The 13,702-nt window shown below is 36.9% G+C and overlaps 1 protein-coding gene across 5 annotated transcripts in view; it reads right to left on the reverse strand.

The window, feature by feature from the left end:
• Window positions 1-219: 219 nt before the first annotated feature.
• Window positions 220-13,702, reverse strand: part of LOC121317516 (phosphatidate phosphatase LPIN1-like) — a 35,222-nt gene continuing 21,739 nt past the window's right edge. For 3 of the 5 annotated variants that reach the window (XM_041253531.1, XM_041253535.1, XM_041253534.1), the window contains exons 6-21: window positions 13,505-13,612; window positions 12,556-12,679; window positions 11,825-12,125; window positions 11,058-11,151; window positions 10,690-10,865; window positions 10,436-10,529; window positions 9,808-9,877; window positions 8,718-8,810; window positions 7,795-7,874; window positions 7,162-7,303; window positions 6,499-6,647; window positions 5,902-5,988; window positions 5,599-5,751; window positions 3,363-3,477; window positions 2,570-2,673; window positions 220-2,078 (exon numbers count right to left, since the gene is read on the reverse strand). In XM_041253531.1, the coding sequence (XP_041109465.1) occupies window positions 1,919-2,078; window positions 2,570-2,673; window positions 3,363-3,477; window positions 5,599-5,751; window positions 5,902-5,988; window positions 6,499-6,647; window positions 7,162-7,303; window positions 7,795-7,874; window positions 8,718-8,810; window positions 9,808-9,877; window positions 10,436-10,529; window positions 10,690-10,865; window positions 11,058-11,151; window positions 11,825-12,125; window positions 12,556-12,679; window positions 13,505-13,612 (2,050 nt within the window). In that variant the 3' untranslated portion in view covers window positions 220-1,918. The remainder of the gene's footprint in view (window positions 2,079-2,569; window positions 2,674-3,362; window positions 3,478-5,598; window positions 5,752-5,901; window positions 5,989-6,498; window positions 6,648-7,161; window positions 7,304-7,794; window positions 7,875-8,717; window positions 8,811-9,807; window positions 9,878-10,435; window positions 10,530-10,689; window positions 10,866-11,057; window positions 11,152-11,824; window positions 12,126-12,555; window positions 12,680-13,504; window positions 13,613-13,702) is intronic. The other 2 variants (XM_041253533.1, XM_041253536.1) reach the window with 2 other exon arrangements.

Genomic DNA, 13,702 nt, shown 5'->3' on the forward strand with positions numbered 1-13,702 from the left:
ATAAAGAAACAGCACTATTTTATCTATAGCTTTTTAAAATGAACAATCCCAAAATGCCAAGGATAGTAAACCCCAAAAAAACTGTTCATGTCTTTATTGGTACTTCAAATAATAATGAAAATACCTCAAACACTGCTGTTGTTTAGCTATATAACTAACTCACAGACACACACACACACCTTTCATTCTTTGGGCTACAATGGACAAAACAAACCACAGTTTGACTATTCTGAGCCTTTATTACAATAACAACCATATATTAATGGCATTACACTGCAATCATTCGTTACAATTGGATTCTGTGATATATATACATAAGTAAGTAAAAAAAAAAATGACAACCATGAGTACAGCAATAAAAAGCAGATCATAACACTGTCTTTCACAGAAAGAATAGGCATTTCACATTCTAGGTACTCCCAGCCATTACTCGGACAATATATTGAGATTAAGGATAATTAAGTTTATATGTTTCTATACATTTGTATCAGGTTCTCAAAGTAACTCTAGACTTTAACATATTATTTACACAAAGTAACTGTACCTTTCTTTAACTGCGTGTCTACAAGCAGTGACTTTAATTAACACATCTCATGTAAACCTCCCAAATAGTAGCATTTCACAGAATTAATACTCCATATGAATAGAAGTTTACACCGCACCCTGGTCGCACTTTACATTTAGCTTCAGACTTTACAGTAAATGCCAACAGGGACTTGGTTTATACGCCAAATTATATGACCATATACATCACTGTAATTGGTTGTCATACATAATGTATTATTGTATTTAGTTAAATTCACTGAAACCCACTTTGTGTATAGTGGGATGTTATCTACTATAAACTCAGATCCATACATTAGTTTTGTTACTTCACAAAACTAAACCGAAAGATAGCTTGTCAGACATACAGTACCTGTATTGAAACGTGACACGTGCCAACTCAAATAGTTAACCTGTGGTCTAAAAATTTAACAAAACATGCAATTATTCAAAGCAGAAAATCCTTTGCAATGTTTTGATCAACAAGTAGTGGTGTAAACTTCCTAGTTCATCTGTTGCCTGGGTTACCTTGCTTGTCACTTCATATCAACATTTACAGTGCCTACTAAGTTTTCAGTTCAGTCAAGACTGAGTGCACATGTCTATCAGCATGCATAGTTACTGAAGCTTTAAAACGTACCAGGATGAAAAGAGCTTGTGGAATAATGGTGGTCACATATTTGCATGTTGTTGGTTAAATTACAATCCACAGGGGAAGTCAGTGTCCCCCTATTCTGCCCTGAAGAAGCTAGTGATACACTCACCGATGTATTTAACCTGCTGTGCTGGTGAGGGGTTCTTATTTTATTAGAAATAAAGAGTAGCACACTGCAGTGATGTATAGTCTCATGATAAAAGGGTTATCACCAGGGTGTATCTTTATTTGGCTGTAAGAGTAACAGCCTTTCTTCATTACTGATATATATATATTTTTTTTTTTTGCAAGCGGTAATGAAGATTAAAAGCTTCAGTATTAAGCAAAGGTGACTTTTGCTTTGCTGAAATGTGCCTAACCCCCTTCTAAAAACATATAACATCAGAATTACAGTTAAAAAAAAAAAAAAAATTAACAAAAAAATTAAAAAATTAACAAACTTAGTATGCACATCAAGTAGGTTTAAAATGCACAAATGTTAGTTAGGTATATAAATAAATAAATACACTTTTGAAGTACAACAGGGCAGTAGCTGGGGGCAAACCGGCGAACCCGCACACCGCAAGCAAGCGTCTTAACCACAATGTAAAATTGCCGGGATCCTCTGCATTCGTTAGAGCTTTTAACTTCATCTCATCTCACCGACAGGGGACAGAATCCATAACGGTAGTGTATTACACAACACTGCCCATTACAGAAGCAATCATCTGATTCTAACATTTAACTGGATTCTACTCGGACATCTGGATTTTCCACAGACGGCAGTGGCTCTCTCCAGTAGGTGAACTGACTGTAGGTGTCAGAACAGGGGAAGTCTGAAGAATCTCCTCGTGTCAGCAGTGGGAACACGTGATCCACGATTTCTCCAAGTCTCGCGTAACTGCAAACAAAATACACCAGTGTAAGACGGTGCTGTACCTGGGTTATCGTTGTATCAGTGAAATAATCCCGAACATGGTTGTTTACCCCTGCACTGAAAATAACAAAGGTTTCTTTAACGGAATTGACAGTTTTCAGGAGAGTTGTAAAATACATTAACTATAAGACTAAAGTATGATGTCATAAAAATATTGTTGTTGGGCAAAATATCAGTTGTACAAAATTAGAGAGCAACATCATGAAAAATTACATTGTCACGGCAGTGTAACACAAACATACAGACACCACATTTATCCCCAAATCTTGACAATAGCATGCAAAATAATGTCCTAACGAAGTTTTATCACAATTAGATAAGTGGTTCTCATGCAACATCTCACCTGTCACTGCAAATATTCAGCCCAGGTAAGGGGGAACTATTTTGACTCCAATGTAAAACTAAAGAGGAGATTTTTAAGAGCATCACAGTAAACCACAGAAGCAATCACTTACGAGGATATGTTGGTCTTTGCATGTTCTTGTATCAGTTCTCCTTTTGGGTTAACTGTAAAGATTCTGTTCAAACCAACTCCTACTTCCTTATATGAATGCACATCCTAAAAAATAAAAATTACAACAACAAAAAAGAAGATGTTAAAAAAAAATATAGGGTGCCGAGTAAGATGCAAGCTACATGTGTGTAGCCGCCATGGAACAGATATCAGCTTGAAACGTTCTTTACCACTGTATCAGGATAAAGAAGACTGCATCTCACACAAACATAATTAGTAAATATTTTAGATATACTATAATTTGTAAATAAATGTCAGTAAATACAAAATTGAACAACACAGAGCAGTTTCATATAGATTATCTGCTGCGGCAGTTTGTTATAACAATAATATTGAATTGCCGTTTTAATTTGAGGCATTTTAATATACAAGGAATGTGTTATTAAAATAAGTTCTCATGTCATATATTGTCCTTTCCGATACAAACTCAGTGCTGATGAAAGTCAGACTTTTAGCTCCTCAATCCTCTCCAGTCCTTGTTCCAACCATGTCTTACATTTCTGAAAGGAGTAGTCCAGACCAGTATTCCAACCAGGTCTTTATTTAATTGAATCTAGGGGTCAAAGTAAGTTTGATTGGAACAAGGGCCTGGATTGGAATGGACTGAATACTAAAAAGTTAGTATCACCTTTTAGACAATATTGTGAATCAATTATTATTCTGTGATAAATGTTGATAGTGGATTGTAATTCAGCAATGATTACATTTACTTGATAAAGGTAACTATTACTTACTGTAGGTCTGTTTCCAAAAGCAGCATAAAAAGGCTCAATGTTTGGATGAAAGAGATTCTTGATGTCTGTCAGACACTGAATCTTAAACTTCTCTGGTTTCTTTTCTATCACTTCCCTGAAAAATAAAGAGAACATGGTAAAAAAAAAACAGCCACAAAAAGCTTACGTATGAGGTAATGCGATTCACTGGGGGCACAATCAAATCTAACAGAATCACATTAGAAACTAAATAAAGCAGCAAGATAAGGCCAGTTGTATAATCATACAGATAGACGTTCAGTACAGAGCTACTGATAAACCAGCGCCATGACGTGAATACATCCAGCTACATCACACAAACAGGAGAAGGGTCTACTTTTTCTTATAAGCAACTGAAGAGAAAATGAGAAAATGAATGCTACAAAAGTGAAGAGAAATCATACCAAAAGACATCTGAACTAAAAGCATACTGTAAAGTTCCCTTTCCCTGTTCTCACATGCCTACATCTCCCGAGATAAACTTGCAGGAAATAAGACAAAAACAATTCATTTTATTTAGAACCTAAACATGTTTATCACTCTATTGATAACAACCACTCCTCACAGGGACCATGAAGATGACAGAGTTTTATTTCAATACATCATTCACTAGACTTGCAACACTTTATCTGAGATTTTAAAAGATTCCCCCTGTGTGTGAAACAAAGGAACACACACAATTTACTTAGGCAACAGCAGTGCAAATACAGACCTATAGGACTGGAGGATAGGGTGATTGAACTAGCTTAAATCCTTACCTTAGATTACATGGTTTCAAAAGGCATTCTGTGTTGTTAACAGTGTACATTAATGGAAATACGGACTTCAGAAAAGCTACATGACAAAGTCAAGCTGTCTTTTATTAAAAAAAAGTTTACAGTGGTTAACAATGTAGAGCACATAAAAGTAATGTCAACCACTGTAAAGAACAGCAAATGCATTTTATGTGCATGGAAAAAGCAAGTGAACTCCAAACATGACCATACAAATGTACTTTGATAAACATTTTTAAGGACATGCTTTCTTCGCTCTTTTGCAACAGTACTGTATGTGAGCACTTACATTCATGCCTGGTCTATCCCTCCCACAGTACTGACCAATCTCTATGACTCACTCCAGGGACCACTTACGTCAACAACTTACAAAACTTTATTATATTTTATTTGGAAAGCTTTTGAAAGAAGCTTTTAATTGTCTAAGTCACCCTCTGTCTCACCACCCTCACAATTTGGGGCATGAGAAGCGCAGCTCTTTATTTGTATTCAAATTTTCTCCTGCTATGTATCATTACCACAGATAAAGGACACCTCCCTATAATGTGGTCCACTTGAGCTGGAATGACCCCTGTTTGGTTAAGCAAATGATCTACTCTCAATTCGTGGAGCCTAATGCAAGCTCATCTGCCTTTCCCAAGACACCCAGAATCCCCATTTCCATCTTTCAATGTTATCTATAATGGAGCACAATCAGCCTAAACAAGCTGTCGTGTGAATCATTTCAGTAAGCTCAAAAAGCCCAATGTCATTTTGAAAGGAAAGACCATTGTCCTTCTGTAATTGAAGATACTGTATCTTATTCCAATTTAGGGTAAAGTAAATGTGAAAAAACTATATTTTGAAAAGATTAATCTTGTATTTGCTGGTGACTCCTAAAGCTGGTGTTAATCAGTTGTAGCAGTAACTATTAGTTCGTTCTTTGGCTGTCAATCTCCATGAATGAGGCTTCCCATTTATATAACGGTATATATCCTGACAATACACAGAATCTGCTTTATTTACTTGCTCTGTGCATTTTGTATCTCTTTACTCTCATGAACACCAAAAGCTGGCTTTCACAAGACAATGCATTATTAAGGTTAAGATCTATCAATTTAATTTTGTTATTTTTAATCTTTTCAAACATGTTCACTTCTAAAGATATGTTGTTCAACAACGTTGGAGAAGTGAGCATTCCTGTGGCAACAGAATATTAAGTATTATTAAGACTGAAAAGCTGCAATTAAGCACCTCTGCTGACAAATTATATAGTGGCCAAGGTGTCTGTCTTTAAAATGACCCCATTCCTGGAGTTTCACCAGATTCAGCATTTCTAAGGCAGGTCTCAAATCACCTAATTGTCAGCTGGGTGACCGACAGGAGAAAGAACTCGCCATTCCCATGGGAGATAATCAACGCACTTGTTTAAGAGTTTTACATTATAATTAAGGACAAATGCTTACCTGTGCAATGCTGAGAACAAGCTGCTTGGGCTCAGCAGTACAGGCCCCTGAGGTAGCATGGTCCCCCTTTCATTAACCCAGTGTAGATACCCTCTTGTCATGTCTGCCATTCCAATAGCACGGGCTGAGCAGTACAGGAACTTGTAGCCATTCCTTGAAAAAAAAAAAAAAAAAAAGACAAAACGCATTATATTATATTATAGAGAAAACAGAGCAAAACATGTTTATAGGCCTGTGTTTTGTTAAATATGTAGATCATCTTTGAGGTGTCAAATTAAATATTGCTGTACTACTTAAACTTACTGGCTAACTTTGTGATAAAGTCGAGCAATGCCCTGATGAGTCCAGTCCTTGCCAAGGGTAGGCAGAATGTGACCCAGTGTGTCAGACCTGAGGTATGGAAAAGGAAGGGTCACTGAACCATATAAAGTCATGAAATGAAAGGTTAACATCAAACGAATATATTTTCTTATTAAAACTAGATTTTAAATATAAATATATTTTTATGAAAAACAAAATTAACATATCAAAAGGTACATAATTATAAGGAGGTATTTGAGCTGGATCAATTACTGGCATGTTTACTTATACATTTCACACAAAAAACAACACTTGTTAACTAGTTCTAGTAGTACTTATAATCATAGCTCTCAGACTGGTCTAAGATTTTTCAGTTACTAGGTTGGTATGGAATTTAGAAAAAAGGCATTCTGTTTTCTATCTCCATGGTCTTGTAATAAACGTATTTTCTTCTTCATACATTGTCACATTTACGGTTTGGTAAAGAGCTCTGTAGTTACTTGTATGGGTTGTTTTCTGGCAACATGTGATGCAAAAGCTTTGCTATTTTTTTAACTGAAATTCACATACTGAAGTCACAAACGTTCAATGAGTACATACCTGGTAATGGTTCCATCAATATCCGAGATGACAATTTTATCATCCCAGTTCCACAGGTAGATGGTCCCTTCGCAGCGACATGTGCCCTGGTACTGTGTTGTAACACTAAACACCACGTCGTTGGGGCCATTCTTCAGCTGGAGGCTTCCCTGTTAATTAATAAAGGTTTTATTAGTTCTATATGCCTCCTTCATACACACTTGATCTGAATATTCTAAGTCCCCTAGTCTAGAACTTTACCAATGAATTTGAAATAAAATTCAGTTAAGGCTAAAGGGATTTTGTCTGTAAGAAATGGTACTGTATGTCAAAGTACCAAACCCCTTGAACCAGTATTTAAGGTAACTAGTCTGAGCAATAACCTGTTATTTGATCTCTTTATTTATTTGAATATGTTTTATATTTACATCATTTCAGAAGGGCCATTTCCGAGCTTTTTGCTGTGGTAATACATCTTTCTAAAGAGCGTGTGCAGAGTATGTGTGAAAATAAAGAATTTGGGGTGATGGCACCAAAGCTTGACACTGAATTCCATCATTTTTCAGTGCTCACTCGCCAATATGAAAGCCTGCTTTTTGTTATTGAAGCAGATCAGTCGTCCCCAAATGTCAATCCCAAAAAAACGACTTGCACCATTCATAGTTGGTTCTGATGGAAACTCACCAGCTGGTCGGAGGTGAGTCGGAGAGTTTTCTTGTATAAAACACTTGAAGAGGAGAACGAGAGGGCTTCCTGCTGTAAGGTGCTTGAACTCAGCTTGGAGGCACAGGTGCCTTCATCGCTAGAAGACGACTCATCTTTCAGCCTAAAATAACAAATAGAACAAAACCGCGTAAGGCCCAGACACAGCGTCTACATTTCTCAGTCCCATGTAAAATAAATGAGTTCTGAGCAGTCAGACAGGTCGATCTGTATTGATTAATCACAGTAACCTCTCCTGGGATGACATTTAAGACTGCACGTGTGTAAAGCTGTCCCTAATTGCTCCTTATTCATTCATCAAAGCGGGTGGCTTTTTGCTCATTCATTTATTTACTAATTCATCCAGCCACTTAGTCATTCCCTTACGCACTCATTCATTTGATTTGGTATTCTGCAGGTTGAGCCAATGTCATTCCTCCTGGGTTCAGTTGAAATTAGTTATATTCCGATTTCTGCTGACATGTTTTAAAAGCAATTCAAAGAAAAGCAGTCGGAAGACTTAGCCGATATAAAGAGCAAAGGTATATACAATTGGTAAATCACGGTACTTGTTGTCTTGTGTGTTCCTTGTTAGAGGTCCTACCCCTGCAGTACCTGTCTGAAGAACTCATTTGCCCAGACTCCTCTCCTCCTATAGATCCTGACATACTGCCTCCTGGTTCTGATGTGGATTCCTATCAAAACAAAATGTTTGAATTGGTACTTTGGTTTTACTCTAAATACAAGCACAGCAGGAGGGCAGTAGTTGAGTATTACTTTGTGGTGGGTGGGGTCAGATGATCAAATTTATTAGACTATAAGGATTTTAAACCAACTACTACACTCATGACAACACAAAGATTATTGACACTGGAGTGACTTAAATTGACGAGAAAGATTATGGAGGTAAGAAACAAAACTGCACTTTAACAACAACTAAACACACAAGGCGGTCTTTTAGGAAATATTCCATAGTATGTCCTTTATTTCTAAAATATATGTATATTCTTTATTTCTAGCAAGTGACATCTTTCGTGCCTTCTCTTAGATTTGCGTTTGCAAGCAGAGGCCTGTATAGGTTCCCTGCTTTTTCTTTTTCTTTAAACTCACAAAACAGAATATGCTCTTCATTAACCCATTAAGTACCGAATTAATCTCTCTTTGAAACAAATCACAGCACAAGCTGTATTTATGTAATTTGTTACATTACATTTAGACTTAACTTTTGCAGTTAACAAAATATGGAGTAAGTTATCATAACAGAGTTAAAAAGAACAGGCAGATGGCAGTTAGAAATGCTCCAACAAATTACAAAGTAGCCAATCCTCAAATGAGAACAAGGGCACCTAATGGGTTAAGAAACCAATCTTGTCATACTACAGTGGGAAACAGTTCAGGTGTTTTGAGCTATTTTAATAAAAGAAAATAGAGCAATTTAAACATTGGTTCGGTGCCCTATTCGTTTCCAAAACCTAGTCACGGGAAGGGCACCTACTTTTTTGAGCTGACAATGTTCTTGACTAAAGAGAAGTTCCTACCTCTTTGACATTGCTGTTTCTCCTACGCCACGAAAACCACCACCTGCCCCCTTTCTTGGGCATCTTCTCCTTCATAATGTTCTCCACAGTGGCCTGGGGTAAATGCACAAAATAACTAACAGAACCCAAAACATGCAAAAGTAACTGCAGGCTGCAACAACTAACAAATAATTTGAAAAAAAAAAGAAAGTATAATAAAATGACAACATACGGGGGATGAGCCAAAGATCTTCGACAAACAATATGAGAACCCACCCAAAGCACACAAAACATAACTTAAGCATGAATACTTAGCACACATATTTAAAAATAGAGGAAGACAAAAAAACAGGGGATAAAAACAAGTTTACTTGCATTAATAAGCACAGTTCACAACATTTTGCAACAAAACAGATATGTGTGACCATCAAACTGGTTTAGTAAATGTAACAAAAAAAGCTTCAAATATTATAACATTATGGGTCTACTTTATTAAGGAATGCAAGAATAACATCCAAAAAAGTGCAAAATAGTGGTATACTGTGATTGGTTCCCAAGTTGTGGTTTACTTCATAAGGAACACGTTTAAGGCAAAAAGTGCAAATGCTGAAACAATCTTGCTAAATGCATGCCAAAACAGAGCATCTGTACATTTACAGAATGTAGGCACTTTATCAGTACAATATAAAGTGGACATGTCATAATGTACAGTTATGCAAACAAGTTGACCCTTGTTGTGTCATTTAACTGTGCAGCATGTGTGGTATACAGCAGTAGCAAAATGAGCAGAAGCAAAAAATATCTGCGTCTGAAATGGGAGAGGTAGCGGGATGCCTACTACAAAAAGGAAACTAAGAGTTACACGTCTTAAAGGAATAGCAATTATTGATCGTTCAACAAGAAAGGGAAGACAGAGACTGCAGAGGACACCAGAAGTGACAAACAAAATGCACAACAATCCAAACACTGAATGCAGACAGTGAGCAAGCTCTATCAACCAGAAGAGTACACAGGATGCATTTGCACCAGTTACTTGAGGGCGAGCTGATAAAAGTAGAGATGTTGTTGTTATTGAGCACTGCTGCTGGGGTAACATTTCATTTTGACTCACCTTTGGAAGAGGTTTCTGGAATACCTGCATGGCTACCATCAGAGGTGCAGCAGTTGCCCAGTTATAATACCTAAAACATAAGAAAGATACAGTTTTTAATACTGATGAGATATATATTCCAGGGACTAGGCATTATGACAGCCTGGGTTTATAACATATAAATTAAATGTACTGCTTTTGTGTGCAGCATTACCAGCCTTTGAAAGGGCACCGTCATCTCCTGAAGCATAGCAAGCTGAAAGCCTTCACAACAACCAACCAGCTTAAAACCAGCACAGGTCAAAAATAATATATCATGCTAATCTTATCAGAATATTGGTCAGAAGTACACTGAGCTTCCCTGCAGGGCAAGATGAAGGGGTATATCCCAGTGAGCAGGATTTTACATTAAAATGAGGCATACACTATCACAGGGGTGGGCAATTCAGGTCCCTAAGGGCCGGTGTCCCTCCTGGCTTTTGTTCCAACTGTACTCTAAATTACTTAATTAGACCAATAACTGGTAATAATTGGTCCAATTAAGTAATTTCAAGCAAAGTTGGAACAAAAGCCAGGATGGACACTGGCCCTCCAGGACCGGAATTGACCACCCCTGCACTATCATGTAGTAATATTCCACATAACTTACTTGCTTCCAATTTTCACCACAAGATTCGGGTCATCAATGATTGATGGGTTCTCAACAAAATGCTGATACGAAACAGATTTTTCTTGAAACAGTTCTGTAAAAAAATAAATAAATAAAACAGTATACAAATTGAATGGAAAACACATTTCAGGAACATTTAGCTGGAGCAGTACCTCCAATTTACCACAGGGGGGCAATAAGACATTAACTTCTTGTGCTTTGTTTAATCAGCATACACTTTTCTTTTGCTATACCTCTCGTTATCTCCTTGTTGTCCATTAGACCACCGCACAGGGAAATGGCAATGGACGGTAGATCTCCAATTTGGTCTGAGAAGCTGTCGACCCCGCTGTCCATTCCAGAGCTGACAGACTGGGGGGACTGGTTTGCTGACCTGGTTTCACTGTCGGGACCGCCCTTACCAGGATTGCTGGTTTAAAAAAAAAAGAGAGCTGTCATACAGTATCAGCAAATGCTTTGAAGCATCATTTTTAGTATGATTTGCTTGTACTGTTACAAAACCCACCATTTAAAATGGAAATTGTTTTGTGGGTCCTAAATGTATCTCAGATCTCTTTTAATAGTTTAAATATTTTTTACGCACTTTGCATTAAGAAGCTACCTTTTTGGAAAATACAAAGCTGCAACTTCAGGTTCCAACTCGGTGATGTCATCCAAATAAACACCATGAGCTCCTAGATGTCGACTTCTCTTATCTATGACAGGAACAACACAGTATTCAATTGCAGCCTTCTACGTATAAAACTATAATGCTGTTTGTAAAATAGATCCATTTGGAAATCTAATTATTACTGTGTAAAATTGATAATATTGAATTCCCAATGTTTAACTATATAAAGTACTGTATAATAATAATAATAATAATAATAATAATATAATAATAATAATAATAATAATAATAATAATAATTTAAGTTTGAATATTATTTCAGCTGCTTCAAAATTATACATTGTAGAACTAATATTTTTTCTAATAATAATGTGAAAAATCTAATATTTCAAACAGAACCTAAGTCATACGACACACCTTCCGCTCATGGAAAGACAGCAATATCATGCAAGACACTATTCACAAAACATTACCTTAAATCTTACTCTTAAAATTGTTGAAATGTTATTTCAATTAAAAATATGCAAATCCTATTATCTACAAATGGTAAAAAAAATTACTGAAGTACCTCTAACTACCCACATGGGGGCGCCAATAGATTTAACCTTTTCCCTTTTTGCACAGTATAAAAAATATATAAGTATATCTATAATACAATAGTTTAAATAAGATTAAAAATATTGTCCTTTGCATGTGTGTATTACCACACCTCATCGGTGTGATGTACCATTAATAAAAAGAGTACAGAATATGTGGTACCTTTCTTTTTAGAAGGGGAATCTGTTTTACTGACGGGCCGTAACTCAGCCTGGCATTGATCTCCATTCTCTGATAATAACGGTGCAGTTGCTCCTAGCATCTCAAAATCAGGCCTGACGTTAAAGCCTGTATCAGCCTGGGGTTCACTCTCTGAAGCCACTGGTTCAAAGAGTGGAGGGGAGGGTGAAACACTCAGTTGGGCCTCTGAGGTAGAATCTCTGGAAATCACCCGAAAGTGAGTGCTTGTTGAAACTTGTATGTTTACCACAGTGGACAGCTCTGATTTCTGTGTGAACGAAGGCTTAAAACAAAACAAAGAGACAACTAATATATGTATATACATTTTTGATACTGACATATGCGGTTTATATATATATATATATATATATATAAAAACATAGGTAGCTGGACTGCTTAAAATCTTTCTGTTTGCAGATTTGTAGAAATTAATACACCTAGTCTTGTTCCTTTACATATTCGGTATTTCATTGAACATCGTCTGAAATCTCCACATCAATCAAAAACAATGCTGCGATTTCCACTCCCTAACTACCCCGTCTTGCCTCTGTAATCAACCAAACCTACTCTACCATCATATGCAAGGATGATATTGATGCTCATAATACTTCTATTGACATATCTTACAGAAATCAGAAAAAAAAAAAAACTGAAAATTCTCAACCCTGTTTGTTAGAAAATGAGACAACGATGACCAAGACTGGGAAGCATACCTTTGCAGCATAAGGTAGCTCTCCCCAGGACCACAACATCTCTGGGTTGTTCTGCTTCACTTTGTCTGAAGGCTTGACCAGCTCCGAGTCACTTTTGGGGGTTGAAGGGCGGGATCCACCAGGGCTATAAATCAAACAAGGAAAAGCTTAGTTAGAATGGAACAATTTAATCATCTTCCAACATAAAGGTTTTCAAGCCCATACCAGCATGTCAACCAGCAACAAACGACAGATAGGATCATTAATCTATAGTTATTGTAGCCTTAAAAGACTATACTCTATCTTCTTAAGTGATCTGTTAAAAAGAAGAAAAATAAATGAAATCCTCCCAAAGGAAAAATAACTTTAATCTTTCAAAACAAGTATGTACAAGATTTACAAGTACCTTTTAATTAACATTTGAAGTAGGCTTTTTAGGAATTAAGATTTTGCCATTTGTTTTGTGGAACGTTTGTGGTAAAACACCACACACACACACACACACACACACACACACACACACACACACACACACACACACACACACACACACACACACACACACACACACACACACACACACACACACACACACACACACACACACACACACACACACACACACACACACACACACACACACAAGAGGTTAAGGACCACATGTTGTTTTCAGCATTTGCAACTTTCAGAAAGTTCAGCAGCCTGTTGTGTATTTCACACCCACTGCAATGATTCTAACCCTAACCCTTCATCGGCATCATATATCAAAAAGCAGCCAATCATTAATAAAATGTGCACAAAATCACACAGTAAAGTCAGGCAATGAAACCACAGAACCACACCGGGTCAGCGCATTGTTTGCCCCTTCTTTGTTCTACCTTACAATTGTTACTAGGCAGTAACTGTATTATTTGGGGGGGGGGGGGGGGGGGGTCACAGTGTGGGACAAATGTATTTATCAGTCCTATACCTGTCTGAAGACTGGAAGAGAGAAGATTGCTGAGGGCAAGAGACAGACAAGCCTCCACTGCCAGGGATATGTAAAGCACGGGATGGACCTTTGCACGCTATGGTCTTGCTACATTTTACAGAACATTAAAAGAGAAAAGTTACATGTCAAATAAATCTTTGTTTGGTTAGTGTTACTGGTGGTATTTGTTTTATTAAA

The sequence above is a fragment of the Polyodon spathula genome, chromosome 6 (assembly GCF_017654505.1).
Source record: "Polyodon spathula isolate WHYD16114869_AA chromosome 6, ASM1765450v1, whole genome shotgun sequence".
NCBI lineage: Eukaryota > Metazoa > Chordata > Actinopteri > Acipenseriformes > Polyodontidae > Polyodon > Polyodon spathula.